This window comes from Cnephaeus nilssonii (assembly GCF_951640355.1).
Source record: "Cnephaeus nilssonii genome assembly, chromosome: 6".
Classification (NCBI taxonomy): Eukaryota; Metazoa; Chordata; class Mammalia; order Chiroptera; family Vespertilionidae; genus Cnephaeus; species Cnephaeus nilssonii.
In genome coordinates, this window is record NC_137077.1 from 71,757,536 (window position 1) to 71,784,271 (window position 26,736).

Consider the following 26,736-nt stretch of genomic DNA (forward strand, 5'->3'; position numbering starts at 1 on the left):
ATGTCATTTATTTCTGCTCTAATTTGTATTATTTTCTTTCTTCTATCTATGCTAGGCTTTTCTTGTTCTTTTTTCTAATTCTTTAAGTTGTAGGGTTATATAGTTCATTATTATTTTTTCTTGTTTTTTGAGTTGACCCGTAGTGCTATGAACTTCCCTCTAAGGACTGCTTTCACTGTGTCCCATATGTTTCAAATCCATGCTTGAAAGTGTTCATTTTCATTTGTTTCTAGAAAGTTTTTTTAAATTTATTTCTTGATCTCGGTAACCCATTTAATGTTTAATAACATGTTATTTAGCATCCATGTATTTGAATATTTTGGGGTGTTTTTACTGTAGTTGATTTCTAATTTCATTCCATTGTGATCTGAGAAGGTGCTTGATATGATTTAAATCTTCTTGAACTTGTAGAGACTTTGTTTTCTGTCCTAACATTGGTCAGTTTTTGAGAATGACCCATGTGCACTTGAGAAGAATGTATATTCTGCTGCTTTGGGGTAAAATGTTCTATAAATGTCAAATAAATACATCTGATCCAGTGTGTCATTTAGTCTTTGTTTACTTGCTAATTTTTTTCTCTGGAAGATCTATCCAGTGAAATCAGTGGGATATTAAAGTCCCCTATTATGACTGTATTGTTGTTGATCTCTCCTATAAAGTCCTCCAGAAGATTTTTTTTTAAATATTTAGGTGCTTCTATATTGGGTGCATATATGTTTACCAAGGTTACATCCTCTTATTGAATCAATCCCTTTAGTATTATGTGGTGACCTTTATTGTCTCTTGTGATGGCCTTCATTTTGAAGTCCATTTTGTCATATATGAATATTGCCATACCAGCTTTATTTTTGTTTCCATTTGCATGGAAAAACTTTTCTTCCATGCCTTTACTCTCATTCTGTGTGATTCTTTTGTTTAGGGGTGGGTTTCTTATAGACAGCATATATTTGGGCCATGTTTTCATATCCATTTAGCTATCCTATGTCTTTTTATTGGAGCATTTAATCCATTTACAGTTAAGGTTATTATTGATAGACTAGAGGCCCAGTGCACAAATTCATGCACCAGTGGGGTCCCTCGGCCTGGCCTGCAGGATCAGGCTGAAACTGCCTCCCTGACATCCCCCGAGGGGTCCTGGATTGTGAGAGGGCACAGTCCAGGCCAAGGGACCCCACCGGTGCATGATCGGGGCCGGGGAGAGACATGGGAGGTTGGCCAGCTGGAGAGGGACCGCAGGATGACTCCACGGCATGTCTGGCCTGTCTCACTCAATCCTGATCGGCTGGACCCCAGCAGCAAGCTAAACTACCAGTTGGAGCATCTGCCCCCTGGTGGTCAGTGAAACTGGTCGACCAGTCAACTGTCTTCCCCCTGGTGGTCAGTGCATGTCATAGTGAGTGGTTGAGTAGCCTTAGCATATCATTAGCATATTACGCTTTGATTGGTTGAATGATCGACCGGACACTTAGCATATTAGGCTTTTATTATATAGGATATATATTTTTATATGTCTTAGTAGATTATTTGACCCATATAAGATTATTTGACCCATTTAAATGCTTTTTATACAAATAAAAATAAACAATATTAACAAAACACTAAATCATGATTCATAAGGATATTTAATCAGATAATAAGAAGGTAGGCTACCTATAGGTTTAAGCAATTTCTCAATATTCACTATATGGAATATTTTTATAAGACTAAATGGAATATCAGTTTACTGCTATGAGCTACATCCATAATTTAAAAACAAACCAACATGCAGAATTGCTTAGGAGGAGGGATAGTGTTTTATTCATCTTTAGATATTTCTGCCTAGCAAAGTTCATTTGGGTCAGAGTAGTTTTAGAAGGCAAAATAAAGCAAAACAACCACATCACAAAAGTGCCTGATGCCACAGGGCATTTCTGTCTTCGGTTCACAGAAGAAATACTTCTATGTGTCTGCAGTTAGGATTACTCAGTATCAGTGGCCAAATCTAATCAGCCTTTTCTGTACTTCTTCTCTTGATGTCCAGATTCCTCCAAAGGACCTCAACCATCTTCAGGTATAAATGGGAACATGCAGCCCCCCACCACTGCTGGGCAGCCCCCTGCCTCCGCCATCCCTTCTCCGAGTGCCAAGCCCTGGCGCAGCAAGTCCATGAATGTCAAGCACAGTGCCACCTCTACCATGCTGACGGTAAAGCAGTCGAGCCCAGCCACCTCTCCCACACCACCTACAGACAGACTGAAGCCCCCTGGCTCTGAAGGGGTCAAAACAGCTCCCTCGGGACAAAAATCCATGCTGGAAAAATTCAAGCTGGTCAATGCCAGGACTGCTTTACGTCCCCCGCAGCCTCCCAGTTCAGGACCCAGTGATGGTGGGAAGGATGACGATGTCTTTTCTGAATCTGGTGAGATGGAAGGTTTCAACAGTGGTCTGAATAGCGGTGGCTCAACCAATAGCAGCCCCAAGGCGTCCCCTAAATTAGCCCCTCCAAAAGCTGGCAGCAAAAATCTCAGCAATAAAAAGTCTTTGCTACAGCCAAAGGAAAAGGAGGACAAGAACAGGGACAAAAATAAAGTCTGCACTGAGAAAACAGTCAAGGAGGAGAAGGAGCAGGTGACGGAGACGGCTCCGAAAAAGACTTCTAAAATTGCAAGTTTGATCCCAAAGGGCAGCAAGGCGACGGCCGCCAAGAAGGAAAGCTTAATCCCATCCTCCAGTGGGATTCCAAAACCGGGCTCCAAGGTGCCAACAGCAAAACAGACCATTTCACCAGGCAGCACAGCCACCAAAGAGCCTGAAAAATTCAGGACTACCAAGGGAAGCCCTTCCCAGTCCTTACCTAAGCCCGTAATCACCGAGAAAGCAAGCACATCCAACTGCCCTGCTCCTCTGGAAGGAAGGGAGGCCGGCCAAGCTTCTCCCTCCGGTTCCTGTGTTGGGTCAGTGGCCCAGGGCAGCGGGCAGACCACGGGAAATGGTGCTGTCCAGCTCCCTCAACAGCAGCAGCACAGCCACCCGAACACCGCCACGGTGGCTCCGTTCATTTACAGGTAAGCTGGCCTCCACGCATCCACAGCTGGAAACATTTGCAGGTCTGTGCACTCAGTGTAATAAGAAAGGTTACTGGAGTCATGTCTTACATAGTCATTTTGGAACAGTGTTTCATTCTGAAGATAGAGACCCAGAATTTAATTTTTCAAGAAAAAAACCTTCATTATGCTCTGGTGCTCCCCTCCCATCCCCTCTCCTCCAGAACTTGAGGTCTTCCACCAATTTGTTGTCAGAAGCAAACTAGAGGCCAGGTGCATGACTTTCTCTATTGCTATTACTGCTATTACTACAGCTTATTTGTATTATTAGTCTTTTAAAACAGTTCTAAGTTTCATGGAGTTTACAGATATTTTGGTTTTCACTGTGAGAGAGTATACCATAAAGGGGCAGGCTCTGGAATCAGACAAAGATAGATTGAGTGCCCAACCTTTGCAACTGACCAGCTGTATGACTTTGGACAGTTACTTAAATCTGTCTCTTTTTTCTTCAGCTGTCAAGTAGGAACAATAGTATCTACCTCATAGGGTTGGGGAGAATAACAGGGATAATGCATATAAATTGTTTCCCTTATATCCTGGCACATTGTAAATGTTCAGTATATGTTCTCTATAAGGCATTGTTTTCCCAACATAGAATTTATATTAATTTCCCATACTTAGGCATGAATTTCTAGGCAAAGAATAATGGCCTATATTCAGGGTATTCCCCAAAAAATATATACACACTTTAACAGCTGATAGCTCAATTTTGAAAATGAAATATATTTTAATAAACACTGCTTCTATAATGATTCAAAGTGTATATATACATTTTTGGAGATACCCTATATTTATTATATTTATACTTTACTTTTAAATTTTTTTTGCATTCTATTTTTGTGTGTATGTATTTACATTTATTTTATTATTATTAATATTTATTTTATTGTGTATGTATTAAATTTATATCATATTTATATTTTAAAATATGTGTTCTACTATACAGTTATAAAAATAGCACATTTGCCTATTGCTCCGAGGTTTGTTTTAATCGATTAGAAATATGTCAGTCACTGACGTGTTTCTATTTTTATTCTCTCCGTTCAGAGAGGAAAGAGCCTTGAGAGGAATAATGTCAGCCCTTTTATCAAGTCGGCAGTTCAGTAGCAGGAAAGAAATTATCTGAACAGGAAGTAGCATCTGCTACAATTAAGACAGGGTCATGGTTATAAAGTTTACAGTTTATTAAATTTATTAAATGTATGGGTTTTTAAGTAAAGTAAATAATTACAGGCAAACCTCATTTCTCGAACATCTCCCATCTGGAACCATTCTGTTCTTCACCAAGTTGTTCACAGAAAAAATATTTTGGTTGGTTGTTGAACCAAAAGTCTCTCGGGCAACAAACAAAGGAGAAATACTTTCGTTACTGGTGAAATGGACAATTAGCACAATTTTGAAACATAAAGAGGCCATCCAGAGTGCTAATATTGCTAAGGGTGTGAAAGAAGCAATGATCCCAGGCAATTGAAGAGGTAGAAAATCTGTTGTTGATTTGGATAAAGGAAAAGCAGTTAGCCAGTGACTGCATTTCGGAGGCAGTGATATATGAACAAGCGAAGATGCTGCATACTAACTTCCTGAAAGAAACCATTGGAACAAGTGCTGAAAGTAATTCCCTTAAGGCCAGTAGGGGGTTGCTCAAATAATTTAAGAAAATAAGTATGTATTTATAGGTTAAACAGTACATTAGACATGTACTGTATATAAGAAAGTTTAAAACAGATAATCATTTGGGAGTCTGAAACAGATTAATTCAATTTACATTATTTCTAGTGGAAAAAAAAATGATTCTGTTTTCAAACAAATTGCTTCTCAAACACCCTTCCAGAACGAATTAACTTGGAGAACCGAGGTTCCACTGTATAATGATTTATTTTCCCTTAAAAATAAAATGTCATTTGGATTATGTAGCCCCTGATATTCTTTCAACTCTGCTCCAACCCCATTAAAATACTTTCCTGCAAATTCCCTGACAGACTTTGGAATTGAAAATCATTTGATAAATAATAATTTACTGTTTTATAATGGTACTAGAGGCCCAGTGCACAGATTCGCCCTCTTGCAATCCAGGACTCCTTGGGGGATGTCGGACTGCAGGTTTTGGCCCGATCCCCGCAGGCCAGGCTGAGGGACCCCACTGGTGCACGAATCTGTGCACCGGGCCTCTAGTATGCACGTAAGATCTTTGGTTAATCTCTGCCTCCTGGTGGTCAGGACACATCATAGCTACCGGTTGAACGGTCGAACAGTCGTTTGGTCACTTAGGCTTTTATATATAGACTAGAGGCCTGGTGCATAAAATTCGTGCACGGGGGGGGGGGTGTCGCTCAGCCCAGCCTGCACCCTCTCCAATCTGGGAGCCCTTGGGGGATGTCAGACTGCAGGTTTAGGCTCAATCCCACAGGGATCAGGCCTAAACTGGCAGTCAGACATGCCTCTCACAATCTGGGACTGCTGGCTCCTAACACTCGCATTTCTGCCTGCCTAATTGCCCCTTACCGCTTCTTCCTGCCAGCCTCATCACCCCCTAACTGCTCCCCTGCCAGCCTGATCACCCCCTAACTGCTCCCCTGCCAGCCTGATTAACGCCTAACTATTCCCCTGCCGGTCTGATCGCTCCCAAGTGCCCTCTCCTGCCAGCCTGGTTGCCCCTAAGCCCTCCCCTGCTGGCCTGGTCCCCCCGCAACTGCCCTCCCCTGCCAGCCTGATCGCCCACAACTGCCCCCCCTGCTGGCCATCTTGTGGTGGCCATCTTGTGGTGGCCATCTTGTGGTGGCCATCTTGTGATGATGTGGGGTGGCCATCTTGTGATGATGTGAGGGCACAAGGGCACGAAGGCCACCTATGCTTTTATTAGTATAGATTCTCACTGAGTGCTTACTTAATGTAAGTCTCTGTTACAAAATTTTTGTCCCTTTTATGAGCATTTTCTTATTTAGACTTTATCAGAAATCATGAGAACAAATAATATTCCCACTTTATAGAGGTGAAGAAACAGATTTCAAGTCAGATTAGTGATAATCTCTTAAAATCACAGGGCTACTAGGAGTTTACCTTTGAACCCAAATCTGCCTGAGTCTACAGCATGCCCTCCTTTGTTTATCAGTTCTTTCTGCATTATAAAAATAAGAGGTATTGTTACGGGGAAAATTCTGGCTGGGAAAATGTCAATGGTAGATTTTTAAAATTATATGTAATACCTTAATCAATAAACACAGAGGGGAAAAAAAACAAACATAATTCCTTTATAATGGGAAATACATAACACCCATAAGTAGTATATGTTTTTTTAAGCATATATAAGGACATTTGTAGATTTTATTATTGACAGTATTATAGATGTCCCCCATTTCCCCCACTTTGCCCTTCTCCACCCAGCCCCCACCCCTCCCAGGCATATATTTTTAAAAATAAATAACCTTTATAAAATGAAAAGTTTGATGGCTGATGCAGATTTTTTTCCCCTTTTCTCAGCCAACTTCTAGGTCACACTAGGTCATTAACTATTCCTTCTGGGACTCTAATATACTCCTTATAATATATTCTTGCAAATTGAATGTTCAGAATCCTAAAAATATAATGCTGGGTTCTGGGAGTTAATAGGTATCTTTTTAGTCCTACTTCCTATGCAATGCAAGGATATTCTATATTAAGTTTTTATAACTCATTTATCACTAAAATGTGGTAAAAGTACTTTTGAATTTGGTATATCTTTATCCATTTAATGAGTAGATATAACTAAGGTCAAAGGTGAGAATTTCCATTGAATTAAAAGTTACTTTCTTAAAATTCTCACCTTTGATTCTTCCTTCAAAATGTATCTTATATCAGCATTTCTTTGTCTTTCCACCTCCCTTTCCTGGTCCAAGATTGTCACTGTCAATGCTCACCTAGTTTCCAACTTCCCCTTGTAGACCTTTCTAATGTCATTCTTCATACTTAAAAGTATTCCTTGTAGATGTCATTTTCAATAGAGACCATCTATTGGACGTCTATAACTCATAAAATATGAAACTCGAATGTGTTACAAAGCACTGCATAATCTGGCCTTCTTTGTATGTATGTGTCTCTGTGTGTGTGAATATGTGTATGAAGCATGATGAGGAAAGTACTGTCTTCAACCTGTAAAATGGATTATTACTGGGAGAGATCAAGGTAGTGTAAACAACACTGAATGGCTAGATGAAGGAGAAAGTTACTGACTTTTGGAGGTTTCTTTCTTAAGAGTTGAATTAAAGGTCCCAATTATAGGAAGTAAATAAAGAGGAAGGAGAAGAACATAGTTAAAATGGGAAAAAAGCCTACTTTTAACTGTTCTTCCTATTTCTTGGTGTCTACCCTTTATATTGTATTTTTCAACCTTGTTTTTCTTGCCTGCAGTTCAAAAATTATACCACCTCCTTCAGACCTTCCACAAAATACCTACCTTATTTTCACAAGTCATTTTTCTTCCATTGCTTTTTGTTCATTACTTTAGAGCTACATTCTTTGTACTTGCAAAGTTATGTGAAGTAACATAGTGAATTAGTTAAATTAGTGAGAAAAGAGAGACCTGTACATTTTCCCTAATCCTCAGTCTTTTTAGCAGCTCCTAACAAAATTTTAAAATAGCCATGAAGATTGAGAACGCAACTATTTTTAACTCTACATTCTTTATCTTTATTTTCTGACCATTTGTAGTAAATGCCAAGAAAACAATGCATTGGACATAAAGCAAATGCCTAATGTCAAAAGGAGCAGAATCAGGGGTGTGGGCAATTTGCAAAAGAAAAGAGAAACCCAATCCTTAGATAAGGCAAGGCAATGTTATACAGAGAAGAAAATCATCTTGCTTTTAAAATGCACTAATTAAACATAAGCAGAGACCTTTTATACAGACTTGATTTGTAAATTTAGATCAAGAAAGTCTGAATTTATATGTGTGTTTTTTTTTAAATACACTGAGTGGCCAGATTATTATGATCTGTGAACGCATAATAATCTGGTCACTCAGTGTGTGTGTGTGTGTGTGTGTGTGTGTGTGTGTGTGTGTGTGTATTAGAGGCCTGGTGCATGAATTCGTGCATGGGTGGGGTCGGCCAGCCTGGCCAGGGGGAGGGGACATGGGCGGTTGGCCAGCCTGCCTGCTGGTTGAACTCCTGGTCGAGGGGACAGTTTGCATATTAGCCTTTTATTATATAGGATATACAATTAGTGGCCAGATTATTATGCATTCAGAGATCATAATAATCTGGCCACTCAGTGTATATGACATTTCTTATATAACAGCTTCATGGGTTCTCAGAAGAGATTTTTGTTGTAACAAGTTTTTGTGAGATTTCAGATTTGCCTGAAAGTGACAATGAGAAATTGACAATTATACTTTCTTCTAAAAGACAAAGAATGCAAAATATTAGATTTAAAAATACTCATGTGGATTTAAGTTTGGCTTATTTATAGAACCATTAGATTGAGTAGGAGGATCTGTGAGTTTACAGAGATTGAAATGTAGAGCATATAACCATGCAGAGAAAGCTTTTATAAGCCCTGCAGCTACTGTTGCAGATTATGCTGCAATTGTGGTTTTATGGGAACTGGGCATAATTGGTCATCAGCACGAAAAGCTTATTGAAGGCTTGCCTTAGGAGCTTAAATTTGCTAGGTTGGATATATATCTGTGCATGGGACAGCAGTTTAAACTCCTTCACACAGCAATATTTTTTAGGATGGACAACAGAGACGTGTCTAGAAGAGAGCCTGTTATGTAGCACTGCTGGGAGTTGGCAGTCTCTCAGCAGGGAAACTTCATTAAGGACCCTTCTGCACTTGGCTTACAAGGTTCACCGCCAGATTGCCTAATCACGCCATTGCCGTTTCTTCTTTCTGCATTTTGCTTTTTCTTGGGGAAAAAAATTTTAACTTACAGGAACTTTGCAAGAATAGTACAAAGAACTCCCATATACACTTAACTCCTTGCAACCAGTTGCCATGTCTTCCTAATATCCCTCATTCTGGAATGGTTCTTCAGTAGTTTCTTGACTTTCATGACATTGATACGCTGAGGGCAGGCATTTGCTAGGAGATTTCTTAATTTAGGTTTATCTGATAGTTCCTCATGATTAGACCCATCTATACTAATAAAAAAGTAATATGCTAATTAGATCGGGAGACCTTCCAGACATCCTTCCAGACAAAGCCATGGTGGTGGGGCTGAGGCAGAGGGGTTAGGGGTGATCAGGCAGGCAGGAGGGGCAGTTTGGGGCAACCATGCCGGCAGTTGGGGGCGAGTAGTCTGGCGGATGGGGCAGTTGGGGGCGAGCAGGTGGCAGTGGGGGGGCAGCAGGGGGTGAGCAGGCTGGCGGGGGGGCAGTTGGAGGTGAACAGGCCGGGGGCGGGCAGGTGGGGGCGATCATGCCAGAAGGGGGGGCAGTAGGGGTGAGCAGGCTGGAAGGGGGATTGTTGGGTGTGAGCAGGCCAGTGGGGGGGCAGTTGGGGGCGAGTGGGATGGCAGGGGGGGCAGTGGGGGTAGTTAAGCCTGTGGGGGGTAAGTTGGGGATAAGCAGGCCGGCGGGGGGGAAGTTGGGGACAAGCAGGCTGGGGGAGGGGCAGTTGGGGCAATCGGGCCAGCAGGGTGAGCGGTTAGGGGGCAATCAGGCCCACAGGCAGAGTGGTTAGGGGCGATCAGGCAGGCAGACAGGTGAGTGGTTAGGAGCCAGCAGTCACGGATTGCGAGAGGCATGTCCAACTGCCGGTTTAGGCCAGATCCCATAGGGTTAGGGTTAGGGATCTGGCCTAAACCGGCAGTCGGACATCCCCCGAGGGGTCCCAGATTGGAGAAGGTGCAGGCTACGCTGAGGGACAGGGGAGGGCAGTTAGGTGTTACCAGGCCAGCAGGGGAGGGCAGTTAGGGGCAATCAGGCCGGCCAGGGAGCAGTTAGGCATTGATCAGGCTGGCAGGGGAGTGGTTAGGCCGTGATCAGGCTGGCAGGAAGAAGCAGTTAGGGGCAGCAATCAGTCAGAGGCAGGTGAGCGGTTGGGAGCCAGCAGTCCTAGATTGTGAGAGGGATGTCCGACTGCCTGTTTAGGCCCAATCCCGGTAGGGGTCCCAGATTGGAGAGGGTTCAGGCTGGGCTGAGGTACACTACACCCCACCCATGCATGAATTTCTTGCATCGGGCCTCTAGTCTATAATAATAAAATCATAATATGCTAATTATTCTGGACAGACGAATGACCTTCTGTTAGACCTTCTGGACAAAGCCAGGGCTGTGAGGGCCGAGGCAGCCGCCGTGGCTGCGAGGGCCGAGCCCCTTGCACGAATTTTGTGCATTGGACCTCTAGTATATAAATATTATCATATCTGGCCTGGGCCCTGACTGTCATCTATCTGCCTTCCACAAGGAAGGATAGAAGAAAGCATGCCTATTGATGGTTCTAGAAAGATATTTGCTTTTCATTCCATTTTGTTAGGTTTGTGAAGCAGGAGCTATAAGCCCATTCATTAATATCGTTGACTCAAACTAGTTATATTGTACCAACATTTATGACTATAATCATATCAAGATGAATCCACAGGGAGATTTTTTAAAAATATAAATCAATATATAAATCCATATATATAAAATTTGAAGATTGATCGTATCTGGGATTTATTGCTGAGTTCCTTTAAATGGCACATTAATTAATAGCTTCTTTCTCTTACCAGTAAAACTTAAGTTATAAAGATTAAAATTTAGTATAGACTAGTGGATATTGTTACATTCAAATATTGTCTGTTATTAACTTCGTGACTGAGCTAACTCTCAGCTAAGGGAACCTGAAATGTAATAAAATACTCAGTGTCCAGAGGCATTTGGATGAAGTTCAACTGTAGGGTAGTGGTTAACAGAATAGTATTTATAGGTTTAAGTATAGCTTATGTATCTTCCAGCTTCTTACGTAAGGCAAAACGTTAAACTTCTAGTGGCCTTAATTTATCCATGGCACACACTTTGTGGGTATCTTAATACATTCTGGCTACTATAACAAAAATGCTATATCCTGATTGGCTTAAACAACAAACATTTATTTCTCACTTTCTGGAGGCTGGGGAAGTCCAAGATCAAGTGCTGGAAAATTTGGTGTCTGGTGAAGGCCTTGTGTCCTGGCTCAGCATGATGTCCTTCTCACCTGGCAGAAGGGACAGGGGAGCTCTCTGATTGCGTGTTTTATAAGGGAATTAATTTCATTCCTCAGGGCTCCACTCGCATGACCTAAGCACACCCCAAAGGCTGCACCTCCAAGTACCATTACATTGGGGAGTAGGTCTCAGCATATGAATTTTTTTTTTTGGGGGGGGGGATCATTTAACCATAGCAGCAGGATGGTTGTGAAGTTTGATTGACATGCCATAAGTAAAACACTAGGCGTAGTACTTGGCACATAGTAAATACACATAAACGGGAAACAGCTTTTGTGTTAATCATTGGTGAAGTCTAGACTTTTAACCACTACAACTCAATAACAGACACTAGCCCAAAGGGCCTGGCTTATTAGAACTCTTAATGAAATTAAATGTAATTGTCACAATGCTACATCTCATGGTTTCAATAGGTACTCATAACATGCTGACCATCTTGTAAATGAGCAGTAAGATAGTGCATGCATGCTTGCGTCTGCTGAATATTTTGAAGGACCATCATGATGCTCATTTTTCTTTTCTAGCAAATATGAGGGAATTACCATGTGAGAACAGTGAATGATTCCACTGCAATATGTCAAAATGCACCTTACGATTAGAGGATATCATTGATTCTGAAGTCTTCATAAATTGTTTCATTAATCCCACACCTTTTATCTTACTGGAATGAAGCATCCCCCCCCCCGCCCCTCCACCCAAACAGAGGACCTGCTGGGAGTGTTCAAATACTAACTGAACCTCTTTGAGCATCTGTATAAATTTTACATCCCAGTTAGCAATGAGTGTCCCTCTAGATATGGGAGTTAAATCCTGATTCCAAATAATGAGGTAGAAATCCTGGTGAAATGGCTGGCTTGTGACATATGTAGAGCCAAGATCAGGGCCCATTTAGATGTGTATACAAATCAAAGATGACTTCTAAGTCCTTTTTGTAATTATTTGAAGTCTACCTTTCCCATGTTCTTCATCACTAATGTTGGTAACTCATATAGGGAATACCATGGAAAATACACTAAAGAACTTAAAAACAGGGTAAATCAGGTTATATCTTGTGACTTAAACCGAAATCACATTGAAGGGTGAATCAGCCAGAACTATGCACTGCCACATTAAAAATAAAATAAAACAGTGGCTTCTAAGAGATGACCGAGCTGTCAGAAGCATGCATCCTTTTTATAAAGGAGCGTCTCAGGCAGGGGACTTGGGGCTCAGCCAATGGAATTGTGTCCTAGGTCTCATATACAGAGGAAGATAGCCACAGTCAGCTCCTGAGGAACACTTTTTAGGATTTTTTTTTTTTTTTTTTTTTTTTAGCAAAGCAAAAGCTCAACTCCCCAAATACATTCTGAATACTCTTTTGCTCCATGCAGATTTTCCTAGAGGGAGATACTGTGAATGTTTATAACCAGCGTGGCCACAAGCATTCAAGCTCCTGTGACAGCCGTGGGTCTTGTTCTGATGAGAATTGTTGGCACTGGGCTTAGACAGCCATCTCAGGGAACTGCTTAATGTGACTCAGCTTCTGCGAGATCAGTCTGCGAATACTGAGCCTGCATGACTCTAAGCCAAGCCTGGCTCACAGCCAGTGCACCGAGGCACCAGGACTCCAGGCTTCTTGGCAGGCAGCCAGTGAGCTTTCCCTGGGGTCTCTAATCTCATTACATACTCTCCGTTTAAACTTACTCAGCGAGTAATAAAAATCCTAGAAAACTTGAGAGGCCGTTTCCCCCTTCCTTTATAGACAGCGGGCTGAGGAAGGTACAGAGGCCCACAGGAAACAAGCCCAGGTAGAATGGAATACAGTAGACTTCAGAAGTGAGTAGGGAGGGGCAGGGAAATTCTCCTGTGTTCGGACAGCTTTGGAATGCCCTAGTCATAAAGAAATGCTTACTTACCTTGATAGGAAACTTTTATATGTCGACTTCTTATAATAAAGAACTTGAATGAGTCACTGGGTAACAGCAGTTGCTATTTGTTCCTGTCTTCTTGGTTAATTCTAGAGCACATTCAGAAAATGAAGGCACTTCTTTATCATCTGCTGACTCCTGTACCAGTCCTACGAAGATGGATTTATCATACAGCAAGACTGCTAAGCAGTGCCTAGAGGAGATATCTGGTAAGTAACCTGATTGATGGGTGGGTCAAGCCTCAGAATTTTTGTGATCTCTCCGTAAGTCTTTTATTAAATCACATTTGTGCTATCTTATTCCTCTTAAGTGTAAATGGATTGTGTACATCTCATGCTTCACAGATTCTTAGGTATTTGGTTGTTCTGTTGAGAGTGATCTCTCTGTTAAGATTTCTGTAGAGAACAGTAGTGCTTTCAGAGTAATTAATGCCCTTGGTCAAATTGAATATAATAAGTGAAAACCTAGAGAATGTTCTCTTATTAATAAGGCAGCCCTTGAATATAGTTAGAGTTTTTAAAAATATTGAGGATCATGTGTCAGTGTTCGTTTTTCATGACCAATACAACCTGCCCTATCTTTAGTTCTGTACTGTTGAGAACACTGCAAATGTGTGTTATTAAAAAAAAAATCTAATTACAGAAATATTAAAAAATATATGAATAATGTAAGAAAATAAATACATATACATACCCTAGACACAGTTTGTCATATACTTAAGTGTATAAAACAGAATTCTCAACTTTGGTCTAATGCTTTTCCTAGGATCCATAAGCCTAAGCATATGTGGAAGGTCTTTGGTGTAATTTTATTACATACTAGAGGCCTGGTGCATGAAAATTCATGCACTGGAGGGGGAGTTCCCTCAGCCTGGCCTACCCCCTCTCACAGTCCGGGAGCCCTCACGGGTGGGAGGCGAACCAGCAATCAGGGGAAGGCGATGCCCCATCACACCTCTGCTGCTGCCACTGCTGGCAGCGCAAGCCTCGGCCGGGCCTGGTTACCTGAGCCTCGGGTGGCCCTGGGTGGCTGGGCAGCCACCATCTGAGGATTGCCTGCACCTTGGGCCTGCCCTAGGCAGTTGGGCAGCCGCCATTCGAGGCTTGCCTGTGCTTCAGGCCGGCCCTAAGCAGCTGGGGAGCTGAAGGGAATGGGGGACTCCGAAGGCATGCGTGTGGAGTGGCTGGACCCGCCTGGGGGTTGACTCAGCCATGCCATGCGCCTGCTACACCAGAGAGGCTGAGGGGACTAGGCGCTGCCATCTTGTGGCTGTGGATGCCGCCATCTTTGAGGGTGTGGCAGGCAGTTAGCATCTGCCATCTTTGTGAGGGTGTGAGGGTCAATTAGTGTATTCCCTCTTTATTAGATAGGACTAGAGGCCTAATGCATGAAATTCGTGTAGGAGTAGGCCTTTCTTCCCTGGCTGCTGGCCCTGGCTTCCCTCTGGCACCCGGGACCCAGGCTTCCCTTGCAGTCCTGGCTTTGTCCAGAAGGACATCTGGTCTAATTAACATATTACACTTTTATTATTATAGATAATTTGGTACATGAGTAACTAAGTAAGCTCTTAGCAAAATATACTGGAGAAAGAGAGTTTAAGAACATTTTTATCTGTTACTAAGCATATGGATGCATGGGAGTAGAGATATGTCTGTTATCCCAAAATATCTCTGACTCAGCCCTTTAATATCCCAAAGAAAAAAAACCTATAATAATTGCTTAATTTAAAATATTACTAGAGTACTCCAAGGATGCAGAGCATTGCTCTGAAGCTCATGAAAGTAACCATATCACAAATTTGGGGGTTAAGAAACTTCCTACCTGGGCTGACCTGAAATACTTTGGCAAGCACTAGCATCACTGCAATACCCACCAATGGATATTGACAACAATGACAGCACAGCATCCCAAGATTCCTTTTGGAATTAACACCAGTGGTTTCATTAGGCATCAGAGGTTTCCTGTGACTATTACAGTGGGCCATGGCAGGGGAAAGGTAGAAATGGTGATGCCAAAGCATAGCTATGGGGATGGAATTTGTAGATTTTCCAAATACTCGGGGGAAGTGTTACCTTTCCCATAGCTCCAATAGCCTCATGGGCAAAATGATAATGCACATCCGCATTGAGACTAGATATTTTTTAAACCTAGTGTGGCATGAAGATACATACGCTTCATGAATTTATTTTTTCATGAATGTCATATATATATATATAAAATAGAGAAATATGCTAATTAACCTGGACACCATAATGGGTCGACCAGACAGGAGGTTGAGCATGCAGCGTCGGGGGTGGGGCGGCAGGGCCTCCATGCACCTGCCCTGGGGGAGAGCCTGATCAGCAGTGGCTGGGGCTGCTTCAAGGGCTGGAGAGGGAGGCAGGACTGGACCGGTGACTCAAGAGTGGGCAGTGCCACACGATTTCAAATTGCGCACTGGGCTCCTAGTATGCCTATAAAATACTAGAGTTTAAATCTGTAAGGGAAAATGCATCTAGTACAGTTTGAATACTAATCTTATGTGAATTTTACAAAGGAACATTGTTTTTTTCTGAAATTAATATACCAAAGAGTATTTCTGATTAAATAAATAATCCCTATTTGATTTTTCTCTCATTTCTTATTCTACTACTAGATTATTTTTTCATATTTCAGGCTAATATTTTTATTTAATGTTTTGATCTTTTAATGGGATACTACTTAAAAGTGAAATATAAACTAGACTTTAACATAATATAATAATATTAGAAGGTGTGTATATTATTTTGTAGCAGCAATTAATTTATATAGAATCATGGATTTGAGTTTGTGATTTAGCTAGGAATACAATAAAAGAAAGAAAACTGCCCAGCTGGTGTGTCACAGTGGTTGAGCGTCGACTTATGAACCAGGAGGTCAAGGCTTGATCCTCAGTGTGGGGTATGCAGCAGGCAGCCGTTCAATGATTCTTTCTCATCAGTGATGTTCTTTCAATCTCCCCCCCTCCATTCCTCTCAGAAATCAATAAAAATAGATTTTTTAAAACATAAAATAAGTGCTGAAATGAGGCTCATCTGATTGTGTAATTTCTACTATCATTTGTAGTGAGAATTTCTCTCAATGCAAACTTGAAATTTGCTGAAGGGAGATGGTACCCGCTTATGGTTAGTAAGCTATACATTGAGTTCCATGACCTGAGACCTCTGGATGAGGGTATACCAGTGACCTATGCTGAGAGGCTGACTAGCACATCCTGACCTTCTCTTCAGTGATCTTGTCTCCTAATCCCTCCTGAGATGCTTATTCTCATGGTTATACCCTAGATCCAGGCACTTTCAGATTCTGCAACTTCTCTGTAATCTGACTTCCATGCACCTCATTTTTGCTGATTACAACTTCCTCTCTTATCAGTGTTCTTTTTGTTTCCTTACTCCACCACTAGTTCTACTAGGATTTCCAATTCATTGATTTCACTTCCTCCCCAAATTCTGTGTATTATTTCTGCCACCCCCTTCCCCCCCCACACTTAATCAGCTGAATTCCTGTGGTAATTGAATATAATTTTACTCTTGCATAGTCCCTTAACTTCTCACTTCATGTATGCATTTGATGAAATCAGACTTGGTTACATTCAATTCTCCACCTAGTCCATACCAGCAATGAATGGACTTGGAGAAAACACATCACATATTGATGTGACTAACTTTACCTTCATGACTATGATCTTGAGTGAATATTTAGTGCTGCCCAGCAGTCATTCTGTATTTCTCTGATCCATTTACTCTTTTTTGCACTTTTTACTTTCTTTTCAAACCTACATACCACGTCTCCCATTATTTCTCTTAACCAATGACCTTGATGTTGACTTCACTGAAAAAAATTAAAGCAGACAGAACAGAATTCAGTCTCCTGCTACCACATCTACCCATGTACAGCATGTATACCCACTTTCTCTGCCTTTTCTTGGGTTATTTTCTCTCATTCCTCTTTAATATCTCCATCTCCACCAAATCATTCTCTTTAGCACACAGGATGTTACCATCTCTTCAATCTTAATTAAAAGAACAACTTTCCTTCAGCCCTTTTCCAGCTTCCCTTCTCTTTCTTATTTCTGTGATTGCCTCTTCGTTCTGGCTGCTAGAGAAACCAGAGACCACATAAGCACTTCAATGTATTGCCATGCCCTACTTAAGACTGGCTCACAGGATATTCTTTCCGATACAATACGAGATACGGGAAGATGAGTGTTCTAGAAAGTAGAAAAATTAATTCTGGCCTCTGCACTGCCATTATTTAGCGGGTTGAATTGTTCCTTGGTACCTGTTGTTGTGATGTGACTATTCTGATGCTTATTAAACTCACAGGATTATTGTGAGATAAGGTTTTATTTTTCCATCCATCTTTTTGGTAATTATCATCTGGGATCTTATACATGCCAGGCATGCAAAGCATTGGGAAAGCAAACGGAACTAAGATGTGAGTTCTCTTATAGAAGAGTAAGAGAAAAATACACTTAAAAATGTCAAATAATCAAATTGCTAGGCATATGGGAACAACTAAGTTCACTATAGAGAGTTATATAGGGCTTAACAGGAGGTCACACGTGTACATTTTGGAATTCTAGTGGACAAGGAAATCAGGGAATAATATTTCAGGAAGAAATAACTTCAGTGAAAATAATTTGGAAAAAAAATTCTACTTGCCTTATGATTTTCATTAGTTTCTTACCATAAAACAGCATTTTCCCTAACTTTATTGAAATCTTGGTAGCTCACGGGTTTTCTATAATCCAAAGTTTCAATGCTATTGTTGTTGAACTCTTATTGCTAATAGTTAGTGTGGGGGCCTTATAGGGGGTACTTCTGTCCTGCTCCCCAAGTGAAATAGCCTGAATGATACAGAACTCTGATTGAGTTAGCCTTCACAGGATAAGATCCAGGTTTTGTAAATTTTTCAAGTCCATACATTTTGGGGGAGTCTGAAAATAATACAAAAATAAAAAATACAAAATGACATATAGTATTTAGGAAAGGGACTCAAACAGTTAGGAGCCCCATATCTTAAGCACCATGGGCTTCACAGTGCCATACCTTGAGTCTGGTGTGGTTTTGCCTGATTAGCATCCATTGCCCCATCTGTTTATAGCAGCACCTTGATTTTTTTGAGGGGGGGCCGTGGCCTCATCATTCTGTGTTCACATGGGCCAAATGAAATTGACCCAAGCAGATCCAATCAGAACAACCAATTGCCTTCACCATAGTGACTCTTTCAGGAATGGACATGTGACCCAACTCAGTTCACTCAAAACCAATCAATCTCAGAACTTTTCCTGAGACTATTAGGAAAGAGACACTCGATTTTTTTCACTAGACCTGAAGATAATAAAAATAAAGCTTGGAGCTTCTGGTGGTTACCTTCTCATTCAAGTGAAACAAACATAGAGGAGACATAAGAGAGTGAAACAGTGAGCTCAAGGTCATTGTAGAAAATATCTGACTGAGCTCCTGAATGAGCCATCTGACACTATCCCTCCCACCTTCCCTTCAATTGTCTGTTATGGGAAAATGCTTTTTGTATTTAAACAAATGTAAATGGCATTCCTATTGCCTAACCTGGGAGACATAACATGGAATGATGTGTGATACTATTAAGGAACAAACTTGAGGCAGATTTGTTAGAAGGATTCACTAAGTTATCTGGGAAGCTTTGCTGTTCACATTTTCAACTGAGCAGTAACTCAGGTGAAGCTATAAAAACATAGTGGAAGTTAAAATTGTAGTTAACTTATGGTGTGAAGATAAGCATCAGAAATGAGGGACACACAATAAAATGGCATACTGGAGAAAACTCAAAACTTTCACAAGTCTTCCATCCCTCCAAAGTCCTTATGTATATCATTCTATTTCTTACTATTTGTCATATTCTTAGGGAGGAAAACTAGTGATATTTACCTGATCTGAAGGTGATGGTTCTAATATCATTGTAATGGCCTGGTTATTAATTAATAACTGGAAAGAAGCAAAGGAAAGCTGCAATTTAGATGCATGCCCAGGAAGGTCTAGGTGACCTGGGAAGGTGCTTGTCTGTCAGCCATGCCTGGGAACAGGGCATTGGCCAAAGTAGGCCTGGTCACTGCAAGCATGGGAAAATTTGATATTTAAGTTCCTGAACAAAGGAGCCCCCCCCCCCCTCGTCTCTCACTGCTTGAAGGGCTCTGACGCTCTGCATTTGCCCACATGGCTCATGGCCCCGTGGACCCCACACACAATGGACTAATGGCCTGTAACTGGCCTGATGCTACAGGGGACCCAGTCCCACCATGGAAGGGAAACTCTGGGCACTGCCTTTGCTTCTAGCTCTACTGAAGCCCCAGCTACACATTTTCCAGGACTGGTTTAAGGAAAATGGGACTTTAAAAACTGAGGAATATAATTTCATGCAAATAAAAGCCATTCATTCTCCCATGCAAGTCATAGAACATTCTTTTCCTCAAGGTATTCCAAGAACCCCATTCCCACTGGTGTTCAGAGAAGTTCCCTTTGTGCAATCCACTAATTATAACATACAGTGAAATGTATTATGTAATGTGTGGCAAGTAGTGAGTGAACTTCTTGCTTCTAGCCTATCCTTTTAAGATTCATGCCATGACTTTGATATTACAAATCTGGCTGAATTGACAGTTCAGATTTAACAGCTTTGGCTTGGGTTTTATTCTCACGTTCATTGACAAAAGGAATCTGGCACCAGAGACCATCTCTTTCATCCAGTGCCAGGAGATCCTGCCAAATGTAAAGTGAGCTTTATTTTTCATTCCGCTAGAATCATTCAAGAAAGTTTTTAGATTTTTTTTTTTCTACATAGGTTCACACTTGCCCTTTTTTGCATAACACCATCTACCAACATGTGTGACATTTGTTTAATGCACTTTTAACCTTTATCTAGAATTTATATTCAACTGAAAAACATGACTAGATGCCAGACTGACTCAGTATCAGCAAAGTCGGCTTGTCATTTGTAAAAATAAAGTAATAAAATAATTAGATGAAATCAGGAAATCATTTTAAAAGTGAGAATTTCATTTAAATAGAGAGTTAAGCTAATGGTTGCATGTATTATTTCTGACCTACCAGACTTCTTATTGAATAATGAGAAATATCTGCTATTTAAGACCTTTGTATCTAGTCACTTAAGTTACCTTTTTTCTTGAGTGCTTAGAAAGATTAAGAAGATTGAGCTGGGGTAATTTAAATCAGTTTAGATCTTTTACTTAGTCACTTTATAATCATGTTTACTAAAAAGTTGGAAAGATTTTCAATTCAGAACAGAATAGAAACTTTACTTTGTTTTAGGTTGTGACAAAATTAGAGTGATTTTTTTTTTTTTTAGTATTAATTGGTCTTATTTGTCTCCTATGCATTTAGGCTTCCTCTTTCACCTACATACATTTACGTGTGTGAATTCAAAGAAGTATAAATACAACAGTCATGTATAAATATACACCCAAAGTAAGCAGAAATAGCTGCCTCTAGAGAAGCAGTAAGTGGGTTCTTTGCTATTGTTCAGGATATACTTATGAACTGATGTATTTTCAGGGGAAAATATTACTGTAATTACTAGGTGTACCAGTTAATAATGCAAAATTTTTTCAATAGATGGAGTGACACGTATGTTAATATATATACGATTTGATATGTATGCTATTTTGTTGTATTAACAGCAAGTCTCAAAACTTCACATGTCAAATTTGCTGAAGGTGTTAACATCATAGATACTTTTACACTTAAAAATGTCGAATTTCATGCCAAAAAAAGCATTTGCAGGAAGTTTTCATTCATTACTTTATTTTGATAAAAAAGTTAACGTATACTTTGGGAAGCTTATGGTGAACATGCTCCATCTCAATATAGTTGTGAATGCTGGTTTAAACGCTTTAAAAGTGATGATTTCTATGTGAAAGACAAAGAACGTCCAGGTCAACCGAAAAAGTTTGAAGACCAAAAATTACAAGCATTATTGGATGAAGATGCATGTCAAACTCAAAAACAATTTGCAGAAAGATTAAACATTGCTCAGCAAACAATTTCCAATCATTTACAAGCAATGGGAAAGATTTTAAAGGAAGGAAAATGGGTGCCACATCAACTGAACAAAAGACAAATGGAAAACTGAAAAGTCATCAGTAAAATGTTGCTTCAACGGCACAAAAGAAAGTCTTTTTTTTGCATCAAATTGTGACTGGTGATGAAAAGTGGATTTATTCTGAGAATCCCAAATGTATAAAATCATGGGTTGATCCAGGTCAACCATCAACATTAACTGCAAGGCCAAATCACTTCGAAAAGAAGACAATGCTCTGCGTTTGGTGGGATCAGGAAGGTGTGGTGTATTATGAGCTTCTAAATCCAGGTGAAACCATTAATACTGAACACAATCAACAACAAATAATCAATTTGAACCATGCTTTGATCATGAAATGGCCAGAATGGGCCAGAAGACACGGCAAAGTGATTTTGTTTCATGATGATGCACCATCACACACTTCAAAACCAGTTAAAGACACGTTAAAAGATCTTGCCTGGGAAGTATTAACCCACCCACCATATTCATCAGACCTTGTTCCTTCAGATTACCACTTGTTCTGATCGATGGCAAATGCACTTTCTGAGCAGCACTTAAAAACATACGAAGAAGTGGAAAATTAGGTCTCTGAATGGTTTGCCTCAAAACAAGAAAAGTCTTGTTGGGACGGTATCCACAAATTACCTGAAGATGGGGGAAATGTGTAGCTAGTGATGGATATTACTTTGAATAAAGCACTTTTGATGATTCTCTTGAAATTATTGTGTTTTCTTTTATTACAAAATCCACCATTATTAACCAGTACACCTAGCACAAATTGACGACAATATCTTTCAGCAAAAAATAAAAAAAATTTTAAAAAATTGCTATTTTGATGTTTTCTCCATTAGGGTTATTTCTTTAAAATAACCAGCCCCTCCTTACTTGCTCCATTAGCCTTAGCCAAACCCTTTCAGGGTTGGCCCTGCAGGAAGATTGTATTTTCTGCCCCATTGAATCAGGGTGGACCATGGGATTTGATTTGGACAATGAAATGTGAGTGGAAGTATGACATGGGCCATTCCCAAGCAGAAGCTTTCAAAGCCATTGCTTGGATTGCTCATGTCTTCCCTTGCTCATGAGATCAACATGTCTCTCATTGGAGTTGCTCCTTTAGCCTGGATCTTAGCATAAAGGGTACCTGGATCAAATAGGCAGGCTACATAGAATGGACATGAATGTGCATCTTTGTGTTGTTGTGTTTTTTTTGTAAGCCACTGAAATTTCTAAGTTTGTCAATTCAATATAACTTAGTCTAAACTAGACTTTCTCAACCTTGGCCCTATCGACATTGGAGTCTTCATAATTCTTTATTGTGGGGCGGAGTCCTGTCACTGTAAGATGTTTAGTGTTTAGCAGCATAATTGGCCTCTGCCATTTAGATGTCAGGGGCATCACACATCCCAGATATGATAACCAAAAATATCTCCTGATATTGCTGAGAGAGCCAGTTAAAAATCAGCCCCAGTTGAAAAACTCTAGTCTTAGCTTAATAGTTCTCAAAATGGGGTCCCATAGCCAGCAATGTCTGTATCACCTGGGAATATGTAAGACAAACAAAGTCTCAGGCTCCTTTCAGACCCACTGAGTGAGGAGGGGTGGGGCTGAGGCCCAGCAAGCTACATTTTAATAAGCCCTCCAAGAGGTTGTGAACATTAAAGCTTAAGAACCACTGGCCTAAGATGAATCATACACAAGCACCCTTGTATAAAAAAGGACAGAAAGTTAACTGTATTGACATTTAAAGCATAAGGATTCGCTGGTTGTGAATCTGTAAAACTTTAGAGTACGTGACAATATACCAGTGTAATACCTTTCAGACAAATTGAAGTTTTAGAACTTCACCAAATTTACCATGATCTCATAGCCTGGCGATTCATTGAGTAACAATTACTAAAAATAAAGAAAAAGTTCTGATTAGAAATTCAAATAGAAGTGGCACTTTGATCCTTAAAAAATATTTAGAAAATGATGTTTTTAAAAGAGTAATTATCCATTGATATAATTTGACATTTGTGTCTTCATTTTATTTGAACACATTTTATATAAGTACAATTTATTTTTTAAAGAGCAAACATTGAGAATCAGTATTTATAACTCACAGTTTTGTGTGTTTAATTGAAAAAATTTATCACAACTAATCACTGACTCCCTATTGTACATCTGTGTAGAATGGATCTAGGGATGGTGTGCCCTGAGCCTGAGCATAAGGAATAGTTAACCTTGCAAAGTAGATTGTCATCATCTTTAACAGTATAGGCAATATACAACAATATGCTAATTTATGTAATTAAGAGATTGGGTACTTCAAGTGGTTGATTTTTCTGAGGTGAAATATCAGAATTAATTTAATCATATTAGTGCAGACAATGATAGGGATTTATAAACAATTTCAATGACATGTGAATATTTCTATATATTTCTTCACTTTTCCCCTCTTAACAAAGAATGCTTATGGACAGAAAACCTCAAAGGTTTTTCTTTAAATACTTTCCCCTTAGCTCTCAATATGGTCTCTACTATACCTGGTAAGTATTTTAAAAGTTTTCCTAAAATCAGAATTTCAGGATTGTGGTATAGTACAGGAGAGATGCAAGAAATTTATCTTAGTTAATTTTCTGTTTTTATCAAAATATTAAAATTTTGGTTATGCGGCAGTAGATTTATGGACTAGACTAAGAAAAATGCTCAATATCAAAAGATATATTGTACATATTATGTTTTTTATAATATCATTATGTTTGACACACTTGGCCATAAACTTTCCATTTCATGCTTTGAGTAAAAATATTGGGGGGGAAACCTTTTGTGTATGTGTTTTGTTTTGTTTGCTATTTTTTTATAGAAAGAAGTCATAATTTTTTTTGTTACATTAGGATTCTCCTAAATAGCTCAGAATGAAAAGCCCTTGAATTTGTACAAGATGAAGTGAAGTCTTTTCCTTTAAAGCATTATCTGCCAGCCGGAATGTCATGCTCCGTTTTTCAGGTCCTTTACACTCTTGAATTTGATTTGTGCTTTTACAGCACAAATCCCAACATTCAGAAGGCAGCCCTGCCTGCTTCAGCTGCCTGGAGCTAAAGAGAATTAGTCTGTCATTCTCGGTGTCGGGGAGTGAGTGCTGTGTGTGTGAGTCTTGTGAGTGTGTGTGTCCGCCTCTGAGACCGGGTGGCCAAGAGTGATTTAAATGTGCATGGGGTTAATAGCACAGACTCTCATTCAGCCTTGGCTTTGAAACCTGTGGCATTTGAGGCTGGACCGGCGCTTCGGTGCCTCCGGTTTAATTTAGCACTATGTTTGCTGCCATGGCAGCCAGCAGCATCCACTGCAGCAGCAAGGAAGAGCCATAGATCTGGGAATGCAGGTGGAATACTAAAATGCGAGACGCTCGTGCAGGGCTGGGCATCAGTGCTTAATTTCTGCTCTTACGGGGCTCTGATGCAGAGGCTGTACATGCTGCTCTGTCAGCTCATCGAGAGTCAGGGGCTGCAGACCTAAATCAGTGAAGGGCTGCTGAGAGGTGGAAAAAAAAGAAAAAAAAGCAAGAGACATAGCTGGTGCTTCCCTAGCTCGCGTTTGGGAGCACAGAAGCAAGAGAGGGAAATGCGGACCCATCGCCCTGCTGAGACCTGCGATTGGAGGAAGATGGGAAAACGTAGTTGGCTGCCTGTGCTACTTTTCAGCTGGAGCAGCGTCTTTGGTGAACTCTTTTCTGCTTCAGATGTTCCAGCAAAATATCTGTAAGTACTGCTGATTCAGGAACTGATGTAGCAAGCTCAAGTGTGGCCAGCTACTTAATTGTGCTGTCGCTCTGGAATCTTCTGTGAACGCTTGAGCCTGCTTGGGCTTTTATTGAAGTGCATGTGTTAATTAAAACCAAAAAGGCCAGATGCCATCTCAGTGCAAAGAGACGATGTGAAGTCCCATTGCAAAGAAGAAACCACTAGAAGAACCATGCAGCGGCCGGCTGAACTCTCTGTGTTTCGAGGCAAAGAAGTGAGGAGGAAGGGAGCTTGTCTTCAGAAACAAAAGTCGCTGACCAATCTTTCCCTCACCAGCGAGGGGGAGAGGAGACCCACTGTGCGCCTTTCCAACTGGTTTGGAAATGCTGCAAAAGCCAGCCAGAGGGAATCCCACTACGCGGAGAGGCCCTCGCTGTCCAGGTTCCTCTCGCGGTCCGTGCAGTCTCTGTACCACGCCAGCGGCTCGGGGGCCTGGAGCCTCCTGCCTGCCAGCCAGTCAGGCAGCGAGAGCTTGGGGGACTGGTCTTCCCGGAAAGGCTTGGAAGGTGAGAGTGATGAAGATAGCCGGTCTGAGGATGAAAACGGGTCCTCCAAGCCAAGCAGCATCAGCAGGAGCTGGGCGGAGGAGGAGGGAGAAAGCTGCCTGCGGGAAGGCACAGCCCACCTGGACGAGGACGTGATCCTGACCATGCTGGGCGACCTGGAACAGGCACTGTACACAGACTTGTTGGGTAAGTCAGGTCTGCTCTTAACATGAGGATGGCATTTTAAGAAGCGGCACATGTGCATGAGCCGGATGTCTTCCATGCTTCCGGCTGCTGTTTTTAAACTGTAGTTACTCAAAAAAAAATTTTTTTTAATTCCTCGTTTCTTGAAATTGTTTTCTTTGTAAAGCTGAGTTGTGATAACCAGTGGTGAAGTTTCTTTGGGGAAAGTAAATGGCACCAATCTTCCCTGGGCGTTATTGGCCTTGGCACCCAGTAGATTCTAGACATCTATAAGTAAGCGTTAATATTTTAAGACTCCAAACATGTTTTTTACTTAGTCATTATTGGGGACTTTTCCTTCACCTTCTCTCGAGGGAACCTCACCCCCGGCATATAATGAAGAAGGAAGGGCCTCAGGAGCAAATTTTGTGTATAGTCAGGTGTTCCCTCTACGGCCTCAGTGGCACGTGGCCCTTGTCTAGACCTCAGTGACAAGCACCATGAATCTAGTAACACTTTCAAAAATGCGGAGGCCTCTCTTGACAGCTTTACTCACATACATTTTGGGGTGTTGGTTTTTTTTTTTTTTTTTTTTTTGGTGGTTGGCAAAAAAAATGCTCCTAAGTGTGTGTACATTTAAACTGCTATGTAGATAATTGAACTGCTTTTATACTTTACAAACTAGGCCTTTTTGATTACATGGCTCTCAATAGTAACTTCTGAAATAATCTTTAACTAGATATGAAGATGTCTGAAGTCATTTTACAGTTTTGTGATTAAACTTCAACTGCCAGTTTGGCACTTGCCTGAATAAGCAAACTAGATACATTTTTATACCTGAATTCAGTGCTTTACCGAAGGGTATTTACATCATAGATAGTCCCTTATTCAAAAATCCACAAGTACTAAACTATTAAACTCATATTTTATTTACAATGTGTGTTTTCACAAAATACTTCACAGAGGACTCCTGAATTTGGAAAGAATTGAACCCAACCAGTTATCTGTTCGTTTCTGATTCATACAACTGATGCTAAA

At 40.7% G+C, this 26,736-nt stretch overlaps 1 protein-coding gene across 4 annotated transcripts in view; it reads left to right on the forward strand.

The window, feature by feature from the left end:
• The window catches only part of NAV3 (neuron navigator 3), an 837,665-nt gene that overhangs the window by 641,814 nt on the left and 169,115 nt on the right, over window positions 1-26,736 (forward strand). For all 4 annotated transcript variants that reach the window (XM_079773450.1, XM_079773452.1, XM_079773453.1 and 1 more), the window contains 2 exons: window positions 2,021-3,044; window positions 13,245-13,360. In XM_079773450.1, coding sequence (XP_079629576.1) covers window positions 2,021-3,044; window positions 13,245-13,360 — 1,140 coding nt within the window. The remainder of the gene's footprint in view (window positions 1-2,020; window positions 3,045-13,244; window positions 13,361-26,736) is intronic.